At 39.8% G+C, this 27,667-nt stretch overlaps 1 protein-coding gene across 1 annotated transcript in view; it reads right to left on the bottom strand.

Moving 5' to 3' along the window:
• Positions 1-1,701: 1,701 nt before the first annotated feature.
• avpr2aa (arginine vasopressin receptor 2a, duplicate a) overlaps positions 1,702-27,667 on the bottom strand; it is a 26,169-nt gene continuing 203 nt past the window's right edge. Inside the window, exons 1-7 of the mRNA XM_014982192.2 lie at positions 27,490-27,667; positions 25,135-25,190; positions 13,936-14,312; positions 11,017-11,262; positions 10,646-10,792; positions 7,333-7,858; positions 1,702-4,214 (exon numbers count right to left, since the gene is read on the bottom strand). The exon at positions 27,490-27,667 is cut by the window's right edge and continues 203 nt beyond it. Of these exons, the coding sequence (XP_014837678.2) occupies positions 4,015-4,214; positions 7,333-7,858; positions 10,646-10,792; positions 11,017-11,262; positions 13,936-14,310 (1,494 nt within the window). The 5' untranslated portion in view covers positions 14,311-14,312; positions 25,135-25,190; positions 27,490-27,667 and the 3' untranslated portion in view covers positions 1,702-4,014. The remainder of the gene's footprint in view (positions 4,215-7,332; positions 7,859-10,645; positions 10,793-11,016; positions 11,263-13,935; positions 14,313-25,134; positions 25,191-27,489) is intronic.

The following is a 27,667-nucleotide window of genomic DNA, read 5'->3' as shown; positions in this document are numbered from 1 at the left end:
CAGCACATAAATCCTGTAAAATGCATACTGAACAGACCCCATAAACCAGGTTTTATCAGGCAGCGTCCACATGCCTCGGGTTTTTGTTTTCTCTTTTCTTCTTACTCTAATGAGACAAAACGCTGCAGAGGCTTGTTGAGGTGGTAGAAAAACACCTCTGGAGTAATGAAAACAAGGTGTCTCAGAGTGATAAAGGATAACCTTGATCCCAGAGGGCCCCCCCCCCCCTTTGTTTGAATCACTTAATATTTTTCCCCTTCTTGAAAACATAAGGCAAAAGTTTGCTTTAAAATCATGACAAGGGCCTGAAATATAAACACATCTCTCTCCAGATGAAGAAATAAATGAAGTAAAAGTGTAATGATTGTATGTAACACTGCAAATGTGAAAGGAAAAGCAATCCAGGGGTCATAACAGCAGCATCATTTTTCTTTTACTTTATCTAGACATGTAGTTAAATGCTCCTTCTAACGCACACGGCCGAGTTGTTGTGGCAGACAGGACTCCTGCTGGTCTTGGAATGATCTGAGCACCAGCTTCAGCAGACAGCAGGTCTGCAGACAGACAAGGGTTCCTCAGTAAGACAGATCACTCCTGACGTGATTTCTGATTTATGCAGTCAGCGATAAAGGTTGGATCCCCCTCCCTGTCATTCCTCAGCTGACTTCACACTGATCTGAGGAGGGAGGACGCACCGTTTCCCGCTCCCACCCGCCCCTTTCTCCGTCCTTGCGGCCGTCCAGCTCAGGTCATTTGTTTCCCCTTACACCCCATTGCGGCCGCAGGCCCGGCAGAACACGCCGCCTGGCTTGTGATGACAAGGTGACCTTGAATCTCGACGTTGACCGCCGCTCGGTTTAAAAGCGAGGGGGCGTCAGGACGCTCGGTATAAACACACCCAAACTGTCCCACCCGATCACGGATAAATCGTGACCAAGTAAAGACCCATCGATCTCGCTTTATGAAAAGAGAGGGAGGACGACGACTGCGGTTATGCCGGCTCTCTGCTCTCAGGAGCCAAACGGAAATTCACTGCAAGGATGGATCTATTTTTAGTTGATGCTCAGGGATGTTTATGTCAGTGATTTTTCTCTCTCCGTCATAGCCCTTTCGTTATTAAGGTGTTTTTAATGTGCTTTAACGGCCAAAAGAAACGCTTATAATGGGAAGATCAAGCGTGCCTGATCTGAAGTCTGGGCCTTTTCTCACAGAGGAATCATCCTTTGACCTCCCCGCTTCCTGACAGAAAGAGGAAAAACACACGAATCCTCCGAAGGCTTGGGGAGAAGTTTATCCATTTCCTGATATAACAAAGTGAGACACGGGACGTTGTTGCAATAACCTTTTGTTTGGCCGAGAATCAAAGTAGGAGGCCTTGCGCCTGGGGAACAAATGCACGGTGGCGTGCTGGAAGCCCAAACACTTTGGGCTCACAGCGGAAAAGGTGAGGCACTCCTTCAACAAGGGCGAGGGCTCCTCAGACACCTTGAAAGTCTCCCAGTATTGTCCTGAAGACTCGCATAGCACGGCTGCTGCTGCTGCTGCTGCTCGGGTGAAAACACCAGAACGAGCTGAACCGAACAGGCCCTGAACAAAACCCAGCGTTATTTTCAGGAACCTCTCAGCTGAGATGGATACTTAAAATCTAACCTAATATTAAACACACAGAGTAACAGTTCTGGTCAGAAATTTGAACACACCTAGCATTTAAATATATTTTATTAAAAAAAAAAAAAGAAGTATTTTTATGATGTATTGAAATTGTTCCTTTTTTTTAGTGTCGAATAAATACAGCTTTAGTTAGCATAGAAAGTAAGAGATGCACAGTTTAAATAAATTGTGAATTTTATCAAATTTGCGTTGGTCAAAATTATACATTACACACAAGTTTAGATAGATACACACTCCTCCACTGATATTTACTATCAATGTACATTCCTTATTTGACTTGTATAGATCGATTTCTCATCCTGACTTAATGTTTAAGCAGTCTGTACATGTAAGGTTAAATGGGCCATTAAAAACCTCTATTGTTTCCCTCCTTGTGTGTCATTTATGCTTATCAGAATCCCAGTCTGATCAAACTGTCACCCTCAGATGAAATTCAACTGATTGAGATGCTCAGGAACCAATCTAGAGCAACCTGATCACAACCGTCTGCGGCGAATAGACTGAAAGACTGCTGACTCAGAAACAAACTAACTTTGATGACTCTACATCCAGTACAATGTGTGTGTTTTAACGGGACCCTGCTCCAGCAAAGCTGATTGAAATGACTGCACTCTCTGCTCAGCGTCTCTCGAAGTCGAACACGATTTTCAGCCTTCTCTCGATAAGTGGAAATCCACAGTGAATGTAACTATTTATTCATTTATTCAGTTTCCCGTTGGGTTCAATGAAGTGTTTTTAAAGTTGAATTTGAAACTTATGTACCCTAAAGCTGTTAACATAAACATTCAAAAAGGTGACGAAAAGTCTGTGCAGACGTATCTGTCGAAAGAACAGCTTATATTGTAACACTTTTATATAAAAACAACATTTAGTGTGCCATGCAGTGAAGGGGCATAATGTACTACACAGAAAGAAAAATAATGTGGAATATATATATATATATATATATATATATATATATATATATATATATATATATATATATATATATATATATATATATATATATATATATATATATATATATATATAATCTTTTTAAACAATAAATAAGAAAGTAAAATGTATAAATGGCTCATGGTGTTATATAACAAATCTTACAATCCCTGCTCTGATGGTAGCTCCGTCTAATAATAACACAGCTGACATCATTTGGAGATTAAACGTTCAGGGAGGCCCTTCTAACAACATCCATAACTCACGTCCCAGGCACTTTGTTTGGACTCATTTCCCTCTTAATGTGGACTTTCTTCTCAACAGTTCTACTAAAATGCAGTGATTTCCGTCACGTCTGCTGAAGCTTGTTGCTGTTAAGACCTGCGTAGATAAAACTTTGGTTTGACATCTTTTTGCTTTCCCTCAACGCGCCATCACATTCAACATTTAAATAAAAGGTAGTATCCGTTGTGCTGCACGTGGTCAATAAATACACTTTACATTATCTGGACTGCGCCTGGAATGTAACTTCTTCGTCCTCATACTTTCGGAGTCTCCGTAATTGGAAAGTCTTGTATGTTTACTCAAACCACGGCCACATAGTTCGCAGCCACAGTCGCTCGTAGATAATGTGTTTGTTCGTTTCTGCTCTTTCCTCCTTCCTCCCCTCCGGTTTGAGAGTGTTTTATGCTTGTTTTTCTGCAGCTTCTTGGAGGACTCCGCTTTACCTCAACTCACCATCCTCAGGAGTGAATACATGCCCAGCTTCTGAAGACTTCCTTCAAAGTGTGAATTCAGCCTTTGATCTATCATTTAACGGAGAAAAAAAAACATTTGTTCACTTTGGTTTCGGATCCCATTCATAGCTGTAGCAATCTCTCTTATTGCTGTTTGGATTCCTCTGGATCCACAGTTTTGTCTGCTGCCTTGTGCATTTGGCATGTCAAGAGGATATTAATGCAGCGATCCATCCTTTGCATTCCTGGTGTTCTCCGCTGTGTTAGAGTCAGCCAGTGTTTTCTGTCTATTTTCCCCACATGAGTTGCTCCACAAGACCCGAGCCAGAAGCTACTGAAGTGAAAATCTCTTTGCTTTCCAGGTCATTTTGCATTGCAGATGCACTGCGAGGCTCGGCAGCGCGTGTTGTTGACATCGTCAATGACATCCTTTCCGGTAGCTACAGTGGGGGCGGAGCAGGCAGGTGAGTACAGATGGATGTCCTGCTGAGGGTACAGCTGTCCTTTGTCAAAGCAAACATCTGGTAAAGGTCGGCCCGTTCTCAAGCGGCGATGCTGCAGATGGCGACAGCGGCGGCAGAAGCGTCGATGCTCGCGGCACGGCATTCACGAAGCCCAGCCGCCGCGTGCTTTCAAGCGTGTCTTGGCGCGTCCGTCTTCCAGGTGTTTGTCAGTACAGGTTGTCCTTAGTGGTGGAGGTGTGTGTGGCCGTCGAGTCGTCCGGGAGGGAGCCGCGTCGGCCGAGTCGTGACCGACACTGCAGCAGGTTTTGAAGCTCTGTGGACACGCTGCTGGAGAAAGCCGTGTAGATCCACGGGTTGGTGCACGAGTTCAGGCTGGCCAACAGCATCAGGATTGTGAAGGCCACTCCTGCAGAGGACACAGGAAAACAAGCGCATGACTAAAGTGCAGCATTTCTCCACTGTTAGTCATCGAGCAACCAGGAAGTTCAATGTGTTCAATTTGGGATATTTTTTTGACAAAAAGATTTCACCAATTCTCCTTTACAGAGCAGCTCCAGCTAAGGCAGGCCGAATGGACGGCATCTCAGGAGATCGGTTTGCAAGTTTTGCCACAGATTGTCAACAAGTTGTGGGTTTAAACTTTGACTGGGCCATTCTGACACATTAATATTAATATTAATATTAATATTAATATTAATGTACAAGACTCAGTTTTATCGCTGACTCTGAGTTATGGATTTTTTGTTTTCCTTTTCTGGATTGTCCTGCACTCGTCTCCTTCCATCTTGAGATGAGACTGGTCTACTTCCCTGTCTCTGCTGAAGAAAGGCATCCCCACAGCATAATCCTACCACCACCATGTTTTACTATTGCGATTATGTTTTGGGTGTGATGTGTTAGTTTCCTGCCTCTCATGGTATTTTTTCATGCATCCTCAAAGGTTAAACTTTACTCTCCTTCTCCCACATGTTTGCCCCTGGGTGGATCGTGATGCATTTAAACAGCCTTTCTATGGATTTTCTCTCAGCAATGGGTTTCCTCTTGTCAGGTATCTCTAAATAGCAGACTTGTGGAGCACACAAGTCTGGTCACTCCTAGCTGAGCTGTGGATCTCTGCAGATTCTTCACCGTTACCTAGATCCTCGTGTCTGATTCTGTGTTTAACGCTCTTGTTAAGGTGGTCATGTGTTTGTGGGTCTACAGTCGTCCCAGACCTGCGTGTTCCTGAGCTTTCATGGTGCGGTTTGTTCACTAATGTTCTTTAAAAAACCTCAGAGGCTTTCAAACACATCTGGATTTGCACTGAGAAGTAATTACTCAAAGGTGGGCTCTACTTACGAGTTAGGTCATGTCTGAAAGCGACAGGTTTGACTGGATTTCATTTAGTCGTATCAGAGTAAAGGGGGCTGAATAAGAATGCATGATAAGCTTTTCATAAACTTTCTTTTCTAATTCGCTTTGACCTATTTAATTAAATACTGTGATTTATTTATTTTTTTTAAATTAAAACACAGCAAACTGTGAAAAAGTTCAAATGGAATGAAAACTTTTAAATCAATACAGTAAGTAGTGAGGGACAATTTACAGTTAACATGTAATTGATTTCTCCCCAGAAACAAACATAACAGTTTGGAAAAAAAAAAAAAATAATTAATTAAAAAAAAAAAAATATATATATATATATATATATATATATATATATATATATATATATATATATATATATATATATATATATATATGAATACCCCAGGGAGAAAAAAAACTGTACCTACTTCCTTTTTTAAATTTTGTTATGGATCTAATAATACATTGTTTGTATAACAACTAGAATAGTTTACTTCACTCGGGAACAGCAGAAACGCTGAAACCACTGTTTTGAATACAGAGCTGATAACAATCATGTGTGTGTGTGTGCGTGTGTGTGTGTGTGTGTGTGTGTGTTTCCATTTGTGTGTTTGTGGAGCTGCATGCAAGGAAGGACTCATTCATATTTAAACTTTGCATATGTATGCGTGTGTCCGCTCGTGTGGGTGCTTACAAGCTTACGTGGCTCATCCGGCGTTGTCCACCCGTGTGTGTTTTTGGCCATGTGTGCAAGCTGCTGGCACGCACCTACGTGAATGAAATGTGAACACCTGGCTGCGGTGCAAAATTAGCATGGACACAAACAAGCTATTTACTGTGGCTCACCCACTCGCCCAGCTAAAGGCGGAAGCAGCCGCTGTTGGTTGCACCGATCTCTGGCTGCCAGTAAATGCATCAACAAAAGTTGTTTTGTGCTGAAAATCTACAGAGACATGCGATCCAGGGGGGTTCTGGTTGCGGGTCAAAACAAACATTGTTTTTTGACCTTGTGTTTCATTCGCCATTACGTCATCTGAGCTGCGGCCGGTTCTTGTAATCAGAAAATGGTCCTTGGAATAACGAGGGATCCTTTCTCAGTGAGATGGACAACAGCAGCGATCGGAGGCTGCTGCTGAGTAACATAATCGCTTAGTTTTTTTTTGTTTTTTTTGGGCTGTGCAATGTGGCAAAACAGATCAGGGTTGCCCATTTAAAGCAATTAAAAGGATTAACATGGCTCAGGAGAATGAATGCATGTGGGACAAAACAGCATCAAGGATTCACTTTAACTCCCTGGATGCAGATGCTTGGTTGTCTTGCTTTTTTTTTGCTTAAGGATTAAAAACAAACTGTGACTTAAACAAGCATTCCTACTTCTAAGACTTTTTGTCACATTAGAAAGCAAAAACTTTCTTGATTGAGGCTTCATGTGACTGACACACAAAGTTCTGTATAATCCTGAAGTTGAGTGACAGTGGATATCAATTTCCAAGCCGCAGATTCTCAATTAGAATTTGGTTTGGACTTTGACTGCACTGCAGCGCTGGTTACATGAGTCGCTCCGTTAGAAGGTGAAGGTGGTTGGCGCTATCCATCAACTCTAACCAGTATCTCCGCAGTATGACTCTGTCACTACCATGTTTGTTCATGTAGAAAGCTTTTGCATCCATTGCGTGGGAGGAAAACTGCAAAGAGGACCTCTTATGTCTTCCTTATTGGCTCTAAACTATTAGTTGTTCCATCCACGGATTGTTACACCTGAGCTGTGAAGTTCTCCATCTCCTCCGGTTGCAACGTATGTCTTGGGTTTTTCTCTGATTATTGGTCTCCTTGCTCAGGCTTTCACTTTATAGTTATTCTTTAACTTACTAGTGTGTACCCTGTTTTTTTTTTAACTTGTTTTGTTTTTGTTTGTTTGTTTTTTATGAATGTTTCCATTCTCTAATGCTCTCCAACAAACCTCTGAAGAACATTTGGCTTTGGCTGCAGGGGATTTGGTTGTACGGGATTTTATCAGAGTAAAGGAGAGTTTATATTTGTAAAATATGCTGAAAACTACAAATTGTCCTTCGACTTCAAATTTGGGATCTGCTTTGTGTTGGTCTGTCACATAAAATTCCCCACAACATGCATGTAAGTTTGTTGTGCTGCACCTTTACGTGATGTTTGTCACCGACCTTGGTCTGGAGGGTCTGGATCCCAGGCCGCCCACAGCTGGACGATGAAGAACGGCGACCAGCAGACGGTGTAGACCAGCACTATGACCAGGGTCATCCTCACCGTCTTGGACATTGCCTTGGTGATGCTTGGGGGTGGAGTGACCTGTTGCGGAGGGGGGGCATAGTCCAGGGAGAAGCGGGCGGAGTTGGCACAGGACTCCCGGAAATCCGAGCCGTTCGGTATTTGCTCCTGCGTCAGCGATGTGGCTGCTGTCTGATGTTCGCCGCAGCAGCTACTATATTGAATAACAGACGGCACATAGTCGTAATGTTCTCCCACTTCGCAGTCGTGGGCGTCATTGTCCTTCAGGAGCTGTCCTCCTCCTTCTCTCCCCGTCGCCTGTCTTCCCCTCTCCCTCTTTCGCTCGTCCTCCTTCCTGAGGCCCTGGAAGCGAAGAAGGATTTCACTCCTCTTGAGCTCAGCCATCATTATCCTCTCTGACTTCAAGTAGATGTTGTTGTGGATCTCCCGGAAGATTCTTATCTGAAACACAGGATTTGTAGCAGCAGATCAATGCGAGGAAACCAGATGAGCTTTAAAAAACGCCACGTGCCAGAATAAAGAGAAAGAAATTGAACGCTCAATGGACATAAAAATGAAACTATGTTGGCTTCAGTTGTCTACAATAAAAACCGACTGTGAAACTTTTTAGTAGCATCACTAAACAGGTTTATCTCTTCACTGCCTTAGAGAAAGGTGGCCATTAAATTTTATTGCAGTGAAATGTTTATGGAGCCCTTTTTAACTACTCAATCTCTTGCTTCTGTTCCACTTTTCCTTTAAAAGGAAATCTGAAACCCATTTTAGAGGGATTTTATGATCTCTAATTCACCGCTACCTCCAAGGTTGTGGATCTAATTAACCAAACGTAGCTTTCGGACTCACTACGTTCAGCATTTTTTCAGGTTTTGATCATATCTTCCCAAATACGGTGGCTCTCAAAAGTGCACACTTTCCTGTGAAGTAAAAAACGAGATCACGATGAATAATTTCCTATGTTTTTCCACCTCTAAAGTGAAATTTATTTTGTCCAACTGAACTGAAGCCGACAAATCCACAAGAGGAAAATATTTTTTTGTTTGTTTTGTTATTTTTAAACTGCAATAACCTGGTTGCGCAAATGTGGACACCCTTAAACAGATATGCTGTTGGAATGTGTTTGATACTTTCTCAGAATTACGTCTAACTTCACATCTATTAACAATGATTTTGAATCCGATTAAACTGAAACAAATTTCAGTTGTCCCAGTGTGCTTTTCATGCCTTCTACATATTTCAGCTAAAACTACAGTTAGCAGAGAAGCTACAGGATCAGGAGAACCTCAATGTTTGAAGGCACCAACTGTGACACAATGAAGCCAGTATTCATTAACTGGGAAAAAGAAAGAAAACGGTAAAATTACAAAAACTGGAAATTTCTCCAAAACTGTCTCCAAAAGAGACAGGTAGGCAGCCAACTGGGAGGGCAACAGCAGGGTATGAGCAAAGGTTTAGGTCAAAGGTTGTAGAGCCGTGAGACAGAAACCTTTTCTTCAGGCAAAAAAACTCTCAAACCTGCAACTCCCATGCAACTACGTATTATGATCTAAAGAAATTAAACTTAAAGTATTGGAATTGGTACACAATTCCAAAATGTGTGCTAGACAACACAGATCCTCTCCAAAAGAACCCCACACCCAGAGTGAAAAGTGGTAGTGGCAGTATTATGCTCCAGGGTTAATTTTGGCTAAGATCACACTGTAGCTTGAAGAGACCCAATTCAGATTTTTAGTCTGATGCATTTTTTTTTTTTTTTTTTTTGGGATGGGCGTTCACACTTCCAAACATATGCAACCTGTACTTGTGTGTTCTCCAGTGTGAACTGCCAACAACCTGAAAGTGTCCCGCATGCGCAGTAGAGGGCGCAATAACGTGAGCGCGTGCTCAGTGTTTTGCCAACCGCCATGAAAAAGAAAGACGTGCTCAGAGTTTACGGAAGTAAACATGGATGCTAACGATGGAGCATAGCTTACGATTTTGCAGTTGTTGTCCGACTGGAGCCAGCATATTAACAACTTAATCCTCATTATAGTCCGCCGTGGTTGTTATTATTCTTCCCGCTTGTGCTCATCAGGACGCAGAATAGTGACGTTTGTAGGATGCACCTGAACGTGCATCCTACGTTCAGGTAGGTCGCATTTAAAAAATAAAAAAAATCCGAGCTGTGTTGTTCAGACTGTCTTGAAAAGATCAGGTACAGGTCGCATTAGGTCAAATTAAAAAAATAAAAAAATCAGAATTGGGTCTCTTCAGGCCACAGTGTGAATGCAGCCTTTGATCAGATGGAACTAAGAATTTTATTAAGTTGTGTAAAGGTCTCAATAGTTCCAAATACCTGTCAGCTCTGCTTCAAACCTCCTGCTGTCTGCTGGAAGCTAAGGACGAAGAGCAGTTTCAGTTTAGTTCTTAAAGAATTACTGTTGGTGATGAAAATTAAATTGTCGGAAAGGTTAATTTAGGGTCACAAACTAAACTTAAGAGACAATCAGCACAATTACCTAAAAAAAAGGCAGTGGGTAAGAGATTTCCTTACATTCTGACAGACCTGGAGGATGGTACATGGCAGAGTAGGCAAATATCGTCATGTCAAAATGTAAGATGTTGACAGACTCATGCTAAAGAAGACTGAACATTGAGTCAAAATGTGTTTTAGCAAAGTGTTAGTCTAGGGCGGTTTGCACCTTTTTAATATCTTTCTGTCTCGGATATTAATTTGTCTCTCAGCTACATTGTAAAGAATAATCTATTTTATGTGGAAACAATAGAAATGCGACCTCACTTTTTCAAATGACAAACACGAACACCTAGTGTTTCGACACATGCATATCCACATTTGAAAGCCTTTGTATATAAAAAAATATTCTTCTTGATATGAAAGGCCAGCTTGAGAAATGGGCCATCAATTTGGTGACCTCCTGGCAGGTCGCTCTCAGAGCAGCCGCCTCAACAGTGGACCTCCAAGCGCTGTTTTAATTAGGGAGAAACGGCCAGACTCTTGAAATATCTTTCCCCAAATAGAGCAGGACCGCTGGGAGGCAGTCCAGAATGCCTGTCCGCCACATAACACCAACTGCAGCGTCCCGTGTGTGATTGGACAATGGCTGCCAAGTGCACCTCACGTTTCATTCATGCCACATGCATCATTATCTGATGAGGTTGCCTTGAGCATGTAATCCTGTTATCAATAGTCTGTGCACGCTGCGGGGAAGCGGCCGGCGCAACCAATATTACCTGACAGATGGTAATGATGAGGGCGGGCAGCAGGAACACAGCCACGGTCATCCAGGTGACGTAGGCCTTCAGCCCCCACGGCTCGGTGAAGTGACCCCAGCACTCGAACTCACCCGGAGCCACTTCCGAGCGGGAGAAGATGAACACCTGAGAGATGTAACAAGAACCTGTGGTCACCACTCCCTCAGACCTGACACAAAGTAGTTTCCAGTCACCTGAACTGTAGTGACCTCATATAGTTAAAAATAAACCACCAACACCTTGAGCTGGTCTGTTAAAGCCAGGGTGTGGAGGCCTGATTAGGGCTTATTTCTCTATTTCAACATGTTTGTGTGGGTGCGTGTGTGTGTATTTTGTTTGCCCCTCCCTACCTGCGGTATGCTGAGGACCAGAGCCAGGGCCCACGCCACTATCACAGGGGTGTTCCAGCGGGACATAGCCCCAACGCGGTAGGCCTGCAGCGGGCAGCAGATGGCATGGTGTCGGTCGACTGTCATGGCAACTATCATGTAGGAAGAAGCAAACATCCCCACAATCTGCAAATACTTGACGGACCGGCAGAGCAAGTCGGGCCCCTGGAACCTCTCTGTTATGTCCCATATCAGCTGGGGCAGAACCTGGACACAAACAATTAGAAAACCGCTATTAGTTGCAGCTTGTTTTAAAGCATTGTTGTTGTTTTTTTTTTTTTTGTTGTTGTGGTGCAGAAATGTAGAGGTGAAACACCGAAGGTCATCACAGGTGATACTGGGTGTTATCTCTGCTGCAAGGCTTATCCTTCTGCACCACAGGCTCCTATTCTTATCCAGACGCACATCAGTAAATCACAATGTTACAGTGGATTACGCACCTCCATGATCACCTTAACATCAAGAGTCTATTTATATGCACCCGAAAACTGTTCCAGCAATTGACCCTAAACTCATGTATGAAACTAAAGTTCACTACTTTAAAAAAAAAATAAAAAAATAAAAACGCTGAGCTACACACTAAAAAAATTAAAAATCAGCAAAACAGTGCCATTTTAGTTGTTCATTAACTGTCAGATTTTTCATTTGAGTCTCTGTTAATATTTCCATCTAACACACATTAACAATCTTAACAGGCACAACCTACAGTGCCTATTGTTTTTATTTTGAGTTCTACATTTTTTTTTTTTACATCCAGAAATGTGTTTGTGTCAGGCAAATGTAAAGTGGTATATAATTGTGCAGTGGACGAAAAAGTCAAGCTTCTTTTCCCAAGGTTGCCGTGTTTTTAGCCCCATCAGGTCCCCCAACTGAACTGAAGAAAAGCATCTCCACATTTCAACCTAGGAGTGTGTGTGAAGGGTGTGTGCAGTGTTCAATCTTCTCTCCTTCTCTATATTCCGATTAGGTGACATCTGGAGGCTGTTGGTTGCGCTAGATTTTATTGAGTGCATTGTGTCATGAGGGCTGAATAGATGCATGTAATGCTTTTAAGCTGTTTTTTGTAGAAAGAAAAACTAATAAATCTAAACGGAAAATAAAAAAAAATACATCACATGGTACTACTTTGTATATCAGATGAGATCTCAGTAGAATACGTCGAAGTTTATGGGTCTGATATGACAAGAAACAATCTAGAAATACGCCCTGCCTGCTATTAATACATGTTATTGTATTAAAGAGACGATTGTATTGCATTATCATGACAAGCACATGAAAATCTTACTGAGACATCACATTACGGTTCTTATCAGCAAGAGTTCAAAGCTGCAATGATGTAACAGCATTTGAAAAAAGTGCAGTGGCTGAAAGTCGTCTGAACGCGTCATTAACATTACAAATTGTCATGATGGCACAAATTGGTTCCGTTTGGTTTATGCAAAACAAGACCTGTTATCAAAACAGACCTGGAACCAGTGAAGCCTCATGTTGGCACGCAAAAGAGCTGGCATGTTTACTCCGATTGTTTCTGGTTCCCTGCGAGATCTTCTTCTCTGGGTGAGCGGTCTCCAAAATGTGTTTTCCATAATGACGGAAACGTCAGCGCATAAGCGCAACCAGTACGTCTCTTTTACTTAGTTTTAAAGCCCTCTGGAAATATCTTGTCTGGATCTGAGATGCTAGATTGGCAAAACAAGTCGGTGGATGGTGATAGAGAGTTCAGAGGTGATCCAGTATTTTATGCAAACACATGGAGAGCAAATAAGATCTGGATGAGGTTGCGAAAGGAAAATATTCTTCTTTTTTATAAGTATAATTCTTCTCAGGAACTCAAAACAAACCAGTTGTAATTTTGTAAACCAGCCAGGTAAACTGACCAAGATAAACCTGGAAGCCAGACAGTGTGCTCCGACCTTTGACCTTTGATTCTGCTGCAGCATTGAGGACGTTGAGGACAAATTTGCACATTATGCGTTAAACTAAAGATTTAAACATTGCTCTATATATTTAAGAAAATAATGAACAGTTATTTATGTATTCATTTATTTTTATTTGTTTGTTACTCACTTACTTATACTTCATGTTAATTACCTAAACAATTTATTTAGTTTATATTTTCATTAACTTTACTTTCTAACCTAACTACTTACATTCTTCCTCGCTTATTTACTCACCTGATTGTGCACTCAATCACTTGCTTACTTGTATACTAACCTAATTGCTTTCTATTGTACATATTTACTCAACTACTGATTTTGTAATTATTTACCTATTTCTTTAATCACATATTTTCTTACTTATTTGCCGTACTTAGCTACCCACCAAATTATATGTTTTTTTTATAGATTCAGTGACTTTGCTATTTCTTTCTTTTGCTCTCTTTCTTTTTTCTTTCTTAACATTGCTAAAATTAACTATTTATTAGTGGTATTACACACTAGCCAAATCATTTACTTTCTTAGTTAGTTACTTTACTTAGTACTGAATTACTGATTACTTACTCACTTACTTATATGCCTAAATACTCACCTTCCTACTACTTACCTTATTAGGTATTTGCTTACAAGTCTAATTGTTTTCTACCTTAACTACTTGCTTTGTTTCTTATTTACCTGATAAATTATCTAATTAATTACTTACTTAGTGACTTATATATTTAACTACTTAATACATTGATTACTTACACTATTTCTTATTTTTTTAATTACCCATTAACCTACCTAAAGTCACATTCTTACATATGTTTTCCTTCCTAATTACGTACTCGTCTACTTCTTTGCTTACCTAAATAATTACTTATTTACTTCGACAATTTCATAAAGAATAACTTGTCACCTTTTGATCTGCTGTCAGTGCTTGAGTTAAACTAGACGAACTGACCTGAAAGAGCGCCACCACCAGGTCAGCCACACACAGGTTGACCATGAACAGGTGCATCGGTGCATTGTGCTTCCTCCTTCTCAAAAGCACCCACAACACGAAGCTGTTGCCCAGCGTGGTGAGAGCCAGCACCACCCCCAGGATGGCGATCTCGGCCCGGGCCAGGCCTGGGTCCCTCACCCTGGGCTGAGGAACGGTGTGAGCCGTGGTGTTGGAGCCGTTCTCTATTAAGATCCCAAAGAGGGACCCTCCGCCGCGAGAAATGTTGAACGAGTTCAGCCCAGTGACAAACGAGGAGACGTTGTTTCTTCCCGTGGCGCCCGGAGAGGAGAGACCTAACCCATCCCAGTCTGTTTCCACGCTGATCCTTTCCATTCCTGAGAAAACAAGCAAAGTGTTAATGTGTTTATTATTTAGAAAAACAATTTCCGGCTGAAGACAACAAGCAGAAGTTAAACTTGGACACGCACTCAGAAAGAAGCCTGTGTACACGCAGTCTTGTCACAACACAAGTATCATGTTAGATAATTAAATTAGTCATTATTAAATTATCCAAATGGAAACTATTTTTTTTATTTTCTGGGTTCTGTTGGGTGCTTCTTTTTTTTTTCTTCAGTTTTCCATATTTATCCAAACTCTTGGACCTTTTAAAAGACGAGGATTCACATACTGACCACAGGCTGTTTGTTTTTGGAACATCAGGAAAAATTTCACATTATGCGCCACAAATAGATTTTCCAAACTAGTTTTATGAAGTTTTGACTGAAAGGTAGACGTTGCGCCGATCATGTTCCATTTCGGTGCTTTCTCTGGTTTTTTTAATAACCCGAAAACGTCTCCGCTTGTCCATCTTTCGAAACTTCCAATTTTTTTCTGACGCAAGTCCACTTCAGCTTATTTTCTTTTTCAAACTTTCTCAAGGTTGAATTGACACTTTTTCCCTTTATCCCACCAGCCTACATCCATTCACCTCTGCTCTCAATCGCTCTCATCCCATGGTTACCCCAGCCCCCAGCATTCCTGTTTTCCCTTGTTTTTGTTCCCTTCTCTGCAGAATTTTTTTTCTCTCTCTCTCTCATACATTGTTTCATTCTTTTTATTCCCCCCTTCCATCATGTCGCACTGGCTTTTGATCGCAATAAACTTTTTGGTTTATTTTTCTTTGCTTCAAAATAAATGCCAAATGAGAATGGAAAGTTGAGAGGGGTGAGATGATAATTTGAGAAACAGAGTCATGGGTAGCTCGGGGTGAGGGGTCCAAACTTGGTCAAATAAACTGGATGCAGGCTGAAGGATGTAAGGACAAACAAAAGGACTGGAAAGACAAGACATAAAGTCCAAAAATACATTTGTTGTAGGACATACGGTCTGAAAATTTTGTCACAAATGTTTCAAATTATTAAAAGAAACGACATCAGACAAAGACAACCAGCTCCTTCTCTTAGTCCATGAGGAAGACACTCTTTCTACTTTTAAGGAGAAGCTTAAAACTTTTCTTTTTGATAAAACTTGGTTGACGTTATCCAGAGCTATCGTATGCTGCTTCAGACTTTGGCTGCTGGACGACAAACTGACCGCCATTCCTCACTCTGCTGCTTTCTTCTTCTACTACTCTCCAATTTACATAATTTGTTGTTATTTACTACTTTACACTGTTTCTCAGTATTTTTAGCTCCATAAAAGTGTTTAGCTTTGGCTCTTTTCTGAAGGGGATCGTCACTTGATATGATGTGAAGAACTAAACGCTCTTCTTACGCTCAACGTTTTACTGTTCTTTAACATAAAAAGTTTATTTTTTGTCCTCTTTCATTGGAAACATGTATGTGTGACAAAAAGAAAAAGAAAAAAATCTGTATATAAAAAAAGACTTTTTAAATCAGACATTGCACATTGCAGCCTTTTAAATGTAAATATGTGCTCTAGTGCCCTGGCCTTGTATTATAGCTGAACTGCAGATAGATTTGCTTTTCATCAGTAGTCTGATCTCTTAATGGCTCAATACGTATTAGTGAGGGGGATTGGGAATAACTATTTAGTTTTTCCTTTATTTTTTTTTGTCCTTCCAAACTGTTTCTGTAATCTTCAAAATGAATCTTTGAGCCTTTTGTTGTTGAAGCCTTTCATTGTAATTTTACTCGGGCACCTACGATATACCCCTGGTGCAGCTGTACCAGTAAAATATTTACGATAACAATTAAGGTGGCGTTACCTCTCAGGATCCATGTCCTATGAATTATCACCAAGTGCCATCTGATTTGGCTTCCTCGCGGTTTAATAACTTCTGTGTCTTTCAGTACAAGTGTCACAGTGAATGGATGCCACCCCTATAAATAGCCCTGAACCGACCGGCGATGATATTGAGCGATCAGATGTGACTAATACTCCATTATGAGGTTATTGTCACCGCTACACTGAGGCCTAATGACCAATTTGCAAATAATAACCCCTTCAGTGACGGCCGTGTGAGATAACAGAGCTTATAATACCCCCGGCCTGATGTAATGGCTCTGCCTGAGGAATTTTTCAAGCGGGTCCAGCTGGTCCTGTGTGTCCAACAGGAGGTTGGAGATGTGGAAAGAGGGAGAGCTACGCTTTTGGTTTATAAGATTTCCTACATGTGTTGTTTGTTTTTTTTTATTATTATTATTCCAATAAAATATTAAGTCCATCCAGAAATATTGTTTGAATTCAGAGCTTCAGAATGCCTCCCTATTACATTTTAATTATATTCCTCTGCACACAGCAAGGTCTTCCACTCCACCAAGGGATCTTCTGACCTTGCGTTGGTACAACTCATGTCCTTCTCTGTAATTACAGCATAATTTACGAGCTCATTAATAAGAGCTGCTGTGCTACTTCCAAACCAATAAATAATCTTATTAAAAAAACGCTCCCTGTGTCATCAGTTTCTCATGTGAAATCCCGTTTTTTCCCCGCTACATGTGCAAATGAAGTACATGGAGGTCATGGAAAAATAATTACAAGTATTGGAGGAAAATCAAATAAACTTATATTAAGTTTAAGCAGAACAATCAATTTCATGCAGAGGTGTACGTCTGCAAACGTCTCTCTTCATTTTAAGCTCCTGCTGCTCTAAGCCCTCAAAGCACATTGTGTTTTTTAGCTAAATGCTTCAGCTTCATTTGCTTTGCTTGCGCTTCACAGACAGGTTGCCGTCTACTTGCTCAGTGAGCTACACGAACAGGAGAGCCAAAAACTTCTGCCGCTCATATTTCCCGTATTCAAAGAGGAAAGCTCGCCGCTGCATGGTGAGAGAACATCACGTCTCCAGAACCGTGCCGGATACGGTTTAATGTATTCCAAGCACATTGCATCAATCCCCGTTTGTCCAACTGGCTTAATGTAAAGCTCAAATTATCCCATCTCCCCACGCTGGATGGACTGTAAACACCGCTTTTAGGAGTTGGTCCACTACATTGCTTCCCCTCTTTCCTCTAAAGCTTTCAGTCTGATTAATGACAGAGTTGGAAACCCCACACACCCCCAAAAGCCCTCCCTCCGCCTTCCTCCCCACGGACAAGCTGATGTGCAACCATCCATTTACCGCTCTGTCTTGTGCTGCCTTCCAGCATGAGGCCCAAACATACAAAGCCTCAGGCAGACAGAAACAGATTGTTAAAAGTGTATAAAAACATTACAAGTCAGCCCCTCGCGCCTTTTCAGTCTTTTCTACCACATGTTTCGGTGATTCTCTTAAATGACATCATGTGCAAGCTATGCCAAGTTAAAAAGGCAATTAAAGTTCAGGACCAGATGTCCTAAAGAACATTTTTTAGGTGAACATGGTTGACAAAGTGTTTAATTGCAGAGACACGTAAAGAGTGCTCTGAGATGATCCTTGTCTTTACAAAAGCCCTGAGATAAATAGCAGTTGTCTTTGTGCCTTGTTTGTCTTTACTATTTTGAAGAGGGGCTGAGAGAAGTGGCCGTCTGTGCCAGTTCATAGTTGTACTTCAGGCAAACAGAAGATCATGGATGGAAAAATCCTAAACCAGGGATCATCAGTCGTCACAATCCAAAGTGTCCCACTTCCTCCTGCCAAATAACGTTTCTGTACTGAAGGAAAAACCGACACAACGCTGAGAAGAAGAAAAAAAAAAACACAATTTCTCAAAATGTAAAACAAGGTTATGTTTATTTAATAGTAAGAATTAAGGAAATGCAACCATGTAGTTTTGAGACAAACAAGACAACACTTAGGTCTGTGAAACAGTCCTTGTTCCAGGATGGAAAATAAATAGAAATGGATTAACATTTCTTCTTCTTTTTCTTCCTCTTCTTCTAAATGTCATTAACCGTTATGCTGAGTTTCTCTGTCATGAAATTACAAAATTCTTCAGAAACATTTAAGCATTCAAATTGTAAGAGGTGTCAACAAATGTGCTACCAAAAGTTTTGCAAAAAAAAAAATATATATATATTTTTTCTCATACTAAATAAGTATATATATACTCAATTTTTTCATATTTTTCAGGGTTACGTCATGCCTTGGATGGATTTGGAGGGATTTGTATAATGTCAGTTTTTTTTTTTTTTTTTTCATTTTTCAATGTTTATTAAATCCTTCAACAATGAAACGTACAGTGATATCAATATTAACAATATCAGCACTGTAAAGAATACAACAACATTAGGTAATTATACAGAGAAGGACTTAGCTTTTAACATTTTCTCCCCTAAACCCCTCCCAATCCTCCCATACTCCCCCTCTCAACCAGTCAGAGCTAAAGCAAAGGAAAAAAAATAAAATAAAATAAAATAAAATAAATAAATAAAATAAAATAAAATGTACACACACATTGTATCTATTTATTTTGGACCCTTGTTATTTGAATTTCTCCTCTCTAGTTTTAAGAATGATTCCCATATACTCTGATATGCCTCAAACTGGCCATTTATTTTGTGAATGAGTCTTTCGTAAGAGGCGGTCTCTGAAAGTGCTGTATACCATTCTGTATAGGTAGGGATATTTTGGCCTTTCCAGTGTCTTAATATGACTCGTCTTGCTGTGGTGAGTGCTATTTTTAACCATTGTGTTTTTTTCAGTTTTTATTTGAACCTTGTAATCTAAATAATTAAGGAGTCCCAAAGTTGGTGTCAGGAGTAAGTTTGAATTAAGGATGCTGTTGATTTTTCCCATAACCTTCTGCCAATAAGAAGTTAGAATCGGGCACGTGATGAACATATGAAGTAAGTTTCCTGGAGTTTGTTTACATCGCCAGCAAATATCAGAGTTACTTATCTTAGCTCTAAATAGTTTGACTGGTGTCCAATACAAACGATTCAGAATTTTGAACTGTATCAATTTGGAGCGCGCATCTCTCATGGGTTTCAACATTTGTTTGACAATTGTACCCCACTGCTCCTCTGTGAACTTTTTGTTTAGTTCTGATTCCCATACTTTCTTAAGTCCTGTATTAATGTTGCAATTTTTCTCAATCAGAAAGTTATAAATGTGACTTACTCGTCTTGGGAAGTTTTTCAGTTTATTTAACATATTGTATATTGGTGATTCCATGGGTATATTTCCCTCCAGTTTCTTTAATTTTGTGAGGCAGTCCCTTATTTGTAGGAATTTCCAAAAATCTTTATGGTGTAGATTGTATAATTCTTGAAGTTGTTGAAATGACAGTAAGTCACCATTTTGGAAGAAGCAGTTGATACTATCAATCCCTTTTGTATGCCAGCTCCTCCAAAAGATCGTTTTGCCCTCTATTTTTATTTTGGGGTTATTCCACACTGAGGCATTTCCTTGAATGAAGGGACAAGCATTTACTTTTTTATGTAAATGCTGCCAAACGTTTTTAGTGTGGATCATAATTGGATTGGATTTAACTCCATCTTTTGAATGCTGTGATAGATAATCAAAAGGTTTGAATGGAGCAGTTATTTCACCTTCCAAGTTTACCCAGATAGGACTCTCATGGTTCTTTAACATAAGTGATGTTATTTGTGCACTTAAAAAAGCTTCCTGATAAAGTTGCATATTAGGTAGTCGTAATCCTCCATGTTCAATTTTAGATTGGAGTTTTATGGCAGACATTTTAGGCTTTTTCCCCTCCCAAATAAAGTTGTTTATCATTTTGTCCAAGGTCTTAAATATAGAATACTGTATTTTGAGCGGGAGTAAAGCAAAAAGGTAATTTAATTTTGGTGTAATGATCATTTTAATGGCCTGGACTCTACCCCACAACGATATTTGCAGTTTGTCCCACCCTTTTAAAAGCAAGTTTATCTTATTTATGACCGGTTCAAAGTTATCTAGAATAATATTTTCTAGGCCTGGGTTCAGCAGTATGCCGAGGTACTTAAGTTTTTTTGGTACCCACTGAAAATTCCACTTTTGTATGTGGCTTTTATAACAAAACTTTGATAGAGGCATTACTTCACATTTAGACCAGTTGATCTTGCATCCGGATAATTCAGAGTAATTATTGATCAAATCAAGTAAAGGAGGTAGAGATTCTTCAGGGTTCGACAGTAGAAGCAGTACATCGTCTGCAAAAATCAACATTTTGTTGTCTAGTCCACCCATTGTTATACCTTTTATTGTTTCATTTTGTCTAATGGCTTGGGCTAACGGTTCGAGAGCTATAATAAAGAGCAGGGGTGACAAGGGGTCTCCCTGTTTGGTCCCGCGTTCAATTAAGAATTGAGTTGATCTCAATCCGTTGGTTGTTACCGTTGCTTTTGAATCCGAGTATATCATTTTTATTATTTCTAGAAAAGATTGTCTAAATCCAAATTTTGTAAGTGTGTATTACAGATAATTCCAGCTAACCCTGTCAAACGCCTTTTCCGCGTCCAATGACAGGGCCGCTACTGGAACACTTAGCTGTTGGGCCTTCCAAATAAGATATAATGTCAGTTTTAAGATGATCTGTGCTGCATCGGTAACTGAGAATGGCATTAAAAAAAAATCAGGTAACACTTTATTTGAAGGGGTGTGCATAAGACAGACATAACACTGTCATAAACATGACATAACATCTGTCATGAACATGAACAAGTCCTTATGAATGTCTGACAGTTGTCATGAAGTGTTATTCAGTAAATAATGACACCTTTAATGCAAAGTTGCTTTTAAAGTTGCATTAAAAGTCCATTAAAAATGCCAACTTTGCATTTTGTCAGAAAAAATGATGAGGCGTTAACCTGGCTATTCATGTATCCAAGTCTGTTACAAACTGAACAAAAAAAAATAAAAAAATACACAGAAAAAAAAGAGCCCCCTTAAAAAGGCTGAAAAGCTGAAATCAAGAATATTCAAAACACATTGTTCTCCCAGAATGGCAATAATAAACTTGTCAAACTCTTACAAAGCTCGAGGAAAACGACATGATGAATCCCTCTCCCTGTCTGATCAGAAAAGACTTGCATAAATATTCCATTATGTCAGAAAACAAAACGATCGCTTGTACATGCCGAATCTGTTTTCTCGTAATTGAATAGAGTTAAAAGGTTAGGAAAATATTTTTAGTATTATAAAGAGACTTTTAATTGTCTTGAAAGGTTGTCTGTCTGTGTGGCCAGATGATAAAAGTATTGAAGAATTCAACAACAACAACAACAAAATCATTAAAGCCAAGTTTATATTATAAAACTGAGACTACAGTGATGTCTATAGAATATTTATATTAACCATCTTTAACCAAATAAGTATTTTTAAGGAAACCAAGATGTTTTTTGTGCCAATTGGCGAGAAACAAGTTTTCACACATTAGGTGTTGTAATCCAAACATAATTAGAAATCAATCACCTTCCCCTGCAGCCTTGCTCGTCTTGATTGCACTTGTCAGTCCCTTGATTAGTTTCCGTTGACAAGGTCCAAGCCGATCTGATCGATGGGAACCTCTCAGTCCTCATTAGCAGCCCTGCGTGAACCATAACAACATGCTGCAGATTCCCTCCTCTAATCTTCTCTTCGTCTGTTTTTGTTCTCGCCTCTCGTTTTCATCACTTCTTCGCTTCTCCATCTGTCAAAGTGCCTCCAGTACGTCTAATTGTTATTTAGCAACAAATAACTCCTAATTTATGGGGTGTGGCAGCAGGAAAAGGCACGCTTAAAATAAATCCGAGCTGACAGGCACTAAACATTTGATATAAGCTTGTTACTGGGAGTATCATATGCAGCTGTCCTTCATACAGCATGGCACTTCACATACAGATCAATAGGTTCTTACAGTGTAAAGGCTTGGATGAGTCATGTGGTGCCGCCGGTTTGGACGGCTGACATTTCATCTGCATGATAAAGTGGCTGTGACCACAATTTCATCTTTGAAACCCCATATTTCATCAGAACCTCGCTATCGCGCTCACATCCAGTGTAAATTCACCTTCCGAATGATTCTCAATGACATCTTGATGCTATAAATGCGCTTAATGCATTTCAATTTGTGGAGGGTAAATTCAAGGCTTCGTATTACCGACTACCTCTCTGTTAGCATGGGTTGACTAAAAACTTTGAGTCCAAAACCATCCAAAAGGTCAAATATTGTTGAATATTATCGGAGGTCAAATGTCATTTATGTGGCCCCTTGAAAATCTAGAGGGCCATGAATAGAAGGTTCAATGTAGCATTTATGTGCTTAAATGTTTTTAATCAATAAAATCAAATCTGCTTTTATTTGTAAAGTGTCAAAATGCAGAAGTGTGAGCAAAGCTTCAATATTTAACTGAACATTTAATATCAATATTAATGATCAGTGGAGATAGCCGATTGTTAATATTTTGTTTGTTAACATGTAGTTTTATCAATGCATCTAATCAACACGTTCAGCCATTTGAGGATATTTATGACCTAGATCAGTGTTTCTCAACCCTGGTCCTCACTGCCCCCCTGCTCTGCATGTTTTAGATGTGCCTCTATTCCAGAACAGCCGATTCAAATGATTGCATGACCATCAAGTGCTGCAGAAGCCTGTTAATCACCCAGAGATACAATTCAGGTGTGTAGCAGAAGGGAAATACCTAAAACATGCAGGACAGGGGGGGCGGTGAGGACCAGGGTTGAGAAACACTGACCTAGAGCATATGGACGATCAAACCCATCTGGGGATATGTGGTAAGGTGGTTGCCCACTTTGTGTTTGGTGTCTTTATTTTGGTTTAATTTTGCTCACCAAACCCAGGCCTGGTTACTACCAGACCTGAAGAATCGGGACAGCACTAAAAATGTGGAGGAGGCTAAAAGTAAATGATGCATTCTGAGTCAATCTAAAGAAATTTAGGAAAAGATGAGAAACAAAGACATTGGCATCTATCAGCCTGGAAAGAGTTAGAGCCATTTCTAAGGCATTTAGGTTGCAGTGAACCACAGAGCCATTATCATCCACACACTGAGAAAACATCAGGGAAGCTTCCCAGAAGTGTCCAGTTTATCAAAATCAGTCTAAGAGGACATCGCCAGCACATCCAGGAGGCGGCACGGATTTCTTACAAAAGTTCTTACAAAATAGTGGGACACTTACATTGGGTGGAAAACTTACGCAGCATATCAGACAAAAGCAGACAATTACCCAAAACGCATCTGTAAGTTTGCCTCGAACTAAACAAACAAAATAAAAGCAGCCTAGAAAAACCTCCAATGTGGCTGTGCAGAAACAATTTTGCAAGCAACAGACAAAATTTCTGCTAATCAGTTATCGCAAATGCTGACTGGCAGGAATTGCTGCAAAGCGTAGCAAAACTCAGCAATTAATATTAGGGCGACATTAACTTTTTAAAATCCGCAGCAGGTTGGTTTTAACAACACTTTTCCTGTAGTTATTGAAAGCACTATTTTAAAACTGCTTATGGTATTTATTCTGATTTCCATTCTATGTTATCAACATTACTTTGATGATCTGAAATTTTTCAGTGTCCCAAAAAAAAAAAATAAATAAGTAAAGTAATTTAACAACGCTGAGACTCCAGCACTATAAGCAAACCATTTAAGCTGATAATCGATTAAGGGACACATGAGGTTTCTCAGATGAGAAAAGGAAGGCACTGAGTTATCCATTGACACTCAATAATATAACATCATCACCCTTTGGAAACTTTCAGCTGTTCCTGACGCTGTCTCGTGCTTTTTTTTCTTTCATTCATGCATTTTTACACATTTCTCTTCTTCTAATATAAAATAAATACAACTATGATGGGCTTCAAGCCCCAGCATTATTGAGAAAAGTTAGAAAAATGGAGATCTGTGCTCTTGAAATTTTAATGATGTGAAGCCAAACCTCGTTGGGCTTATTTATTAGGGTCACTGACTGACCTCCTCTCAAATGAGGTTAGCTGCGTCTTGCATTCACAAAAAAAAAAAAAAAGGCAGGGAGTGCGTTTCCCTCCTTCAGCCAATGGGGAGGTCTGATGCAGAAGAGGGTCCAAGTCCTCTTATCATTACTGATAATGTCTGCTCATGAGACCATGGGCTGTTTTCCTTGTTATGTATCATTAACTAGTGCACCAACATCAAACCTGTGCCTTACACAAAACCGGACGTCATGCAGGCTATGTAAAATTCAGAGCATCGCCCCTGCAGACTGAGAAGAAAGCTGCAGTGTTACCACTTCAACTAAAATAAGCCTGGAGGTTGGCAGCTGATATGGTCAGACCTGCACCACATGATGGAATGATTCCCTTTTAGAAACCGGGGCGAACAGACTGTGACAATAACAGTGTTGATTGCGATTATTCCTGGCGGGGGCCACAATCAAGCGGCTGATTTTGTGCACATCGTTAGAAAAAAAAAAATTGCTCTTTTCGGGGAAAAGTCAGCTTCCTGTTTTCACTTCCTGCGGTTTCTTGATTCCACTGATAAGCCAGACAGATTTACTTTAGAGCTTAATTTAGACACCATTCTGACATAAAGACATGTTTCACTGTGAAAACTCTGCGATTATCACTTTTGCTGGCAAAGAAAATATTGCTGTATAAATGACCCCCTCTGTTTTGGTGAATCTCCCTCTGAAGTCGGGCACGAAATCATTAATCTTTGAGAAACCAAACGCCCAACAATCTCCTGCTTGGGATAAATCTTCTCTGGCCATTTTCAGAGCCATCATTTTCTCCTTTAACAATATGGGCAGGACATTAATATTTTTTTGAAAAAAAAAATAAAAGCTTCAGATAAACCGCACACATAGGCTGCACAGGCAGGCAAGCGCAAGGTGAGCAGCATGCCTCAGTCACGTACCTCGCTGTCAGTGCATTGTAGGTTGCCTCATGTGTGTCCTTGGTTTCTCTCTCCCTCTGTTTGGGTATAAGGCAAAGTGTTAAGAGGCGTCATCATTACAGTCCATTAATATTACATGCTACAGCGGCTCACATTAACAACCTGACAGTCCCCCCTCTCCCCCTCTCTCTCTCATCCCTATCCCCCCAGACCTTCTCGCTAATCCATGGAAAAACTTAGACAAACAAGTTCTCTGGGAAGAACTGGGGCAAAATACTTCAGATCGAGGACAGTCAGCAAGACATGAAATACTGTTTGACAGTGCTGTGTTGTATTTGTTTAAATTGATGTCAAAATAAATAAAAAATGTCATTTCATGTTGTTGTGATAGAAGCTTGAAAAAAGTTTTTTGTTTTTTTATTTTCTTACTGAGATATTCCAGCATCAGATGGAAATATTGACTCTAAGAGTATATTTTTGATATGAAAATGAATGAAAGTGTTTTTGTCGATATATATTTAAGGCAACACGTCAAACACGCAACGTTTCCATATGTGACATCATGGAAAAGTCAATAGAAATCAGCCAGCGTTAACAGGGAGAAAACGGAGGACCTCCACACGTCTGGTTCTTCCTTGGGGACAATTTCCAGATGCCTGCAGGTGCCACATTCGTCTGCTCAAGTAATTACACAAAACTGTAAACACCGTGAGAGTGTCCAGCTATCAAAGAGTTCAGCTAGGAGACGGCTGCTGTGTCCCAGTGACGAATGTGCCTTGGTGTGAAATGCGAGTATCAACTCTCGAACAAAAACAAAAGACGACGTGAAGACACTGGTGGAAGTTTGTTATGGCGCGTCATTATTGTAAGTGGAACTAAAGCTGAAATGAAAAAAAAAAACACTCAGGGAGGAAGAAGACAATAAAAACGCGAAGCAGACAAACACATTTAATTTTAGTTTAAGCTAAAAACGAGGGGAAACTTGAGAACACCATCCTAGCTGTGGGGTGGCAGCATCATGATGTGGGCATTGTTCAGTGTTTGCAGGAGGGACAAAAATACATGACATTACAAGGAAAGAACAACACATGAAAATATTAAATCAACATTTCAAACGGTTTGAGCACAATTCACAACGACCCAAATCATAATGTAAGAGTAGATCTGAAGTGGCTTGAGGACAACAGTGTCAGCGTGTTGTGAGTGTCCGGAGCAACATTTTTTGGGTGGGGCGTTAAAGGTGTGTTTGTGAGCCAAATGGCCAACGGTTCTGACTCAGCCATGTTTGTTCTGTCACAATGAGTCACAATTAGGGCAAATGGATGAGAAAGGTTTCTAGAAGGAGAACACTTGACCCAAGTCGCACAGTTTGAAAGGTCATTCCACCAAATACTAAGGAGCAAACTTTGAAAAAAAGACCAAAAAAAAAAAATAAAAAACCTAATTATTCTGGCATTTAGCAAAATAAAATAGCTATGGTCACCTTGATTGACTCAAAACAGGAAACATTTTGACAGATTTAATGTCGAGGATTGTTTGTAAATTCTAGTTATGCTACACTTAACAAACACTACTACAATTATATACATGTAGTTATATATAAATACTTAATAATATGTTTGATATTATTTGTAATTATGTATAAAAAATTTTAACCACAAATAACAAATGATCAACAAAACATTTTTTTTTTCCTGACTTACAGTCAAAACAAGGTCAACTGCTGTTCTGGCATAACATTCATAATTTCAATAACCCATTTCATTTTTTTTTTAATGTGTGTCATTTCTAATTTATGTACAAACGTCATATTAAGAAATCCCTCAACAGCAAAAGGATTTTTATAACCTGTCATTGATTTTCATCTTGTGTATTTGTCTTTTTTGAATGTTTTATATTTGTGTTTATATAGTCCTGTTGAAGACAAATTTCTATTTCCTTTGGTTTCAGATAAATACATGTTTCTGTTTCTGTTCTATTCTATTTTAAATAAGACAGTGTTGAGCTTATTTAATGCCGATGATGAGTGTATGACTTTGTTTTAACGTACATGTAGCATATAATCTAATTAATAGTCAAAATGTGCACAACACAACAATATTTACAGTTACAACACTATATTTTCCCCGTGAAAACATAAACATACACTGTGCTGACTCAGGTCCACCAAGAAACAAATATGGATTCATTTTATTATTTTGGCCGGAACATGAAATGAACAACATTTACAGAAGATAAAAATTATTAAATATCTATAAATGGCATCGTTTCTGCCTAGGTGATAGTATAAAAACACCAACATGACACAATACAAATCAGTGTCAGCCATAAAAATAAAAAAAAATCACCTCTGACTAAGGAAAGATTTCTACTTACTGCTGTCCTGTTTTTGTTCTCAGATCCAGATTAAAACCTTTAGTTCTTCAGCGTTTTCATACACTGCTCACCGTCCCATCAGCTGACTCCTCAATGAATCTGTCAGAACTGAAGAAGGAAAAACAAAAAAAAAAAAACATGGCAACTTTTTTCCTGGCCAGTGCTTCAAAGACAGAGT

The sequence above is a fragment of the Poecilia mexicana genome, unplaced genomic scaffold, assembly GCF_051168715.1.
Source record: "Poecilia mexicana isolate PSO_F unplaced genomic scaffold, ASM5116871v1 scaffold_7, whole genome shotgun sequence".
Taxonomy (NCBI): domain Eukaryota; kingdom Metazoa; phylum Chordata; class Actinopteri; order Cyprinodontiformes; family Poeciliidae; genus Poecilia; species Poecilia mexicana.
The sequence above is the reverse complement of the archived record's forward strand: the minus strand, read 5'-3'. Positions and strand labels throughout refer to the sequence as shown.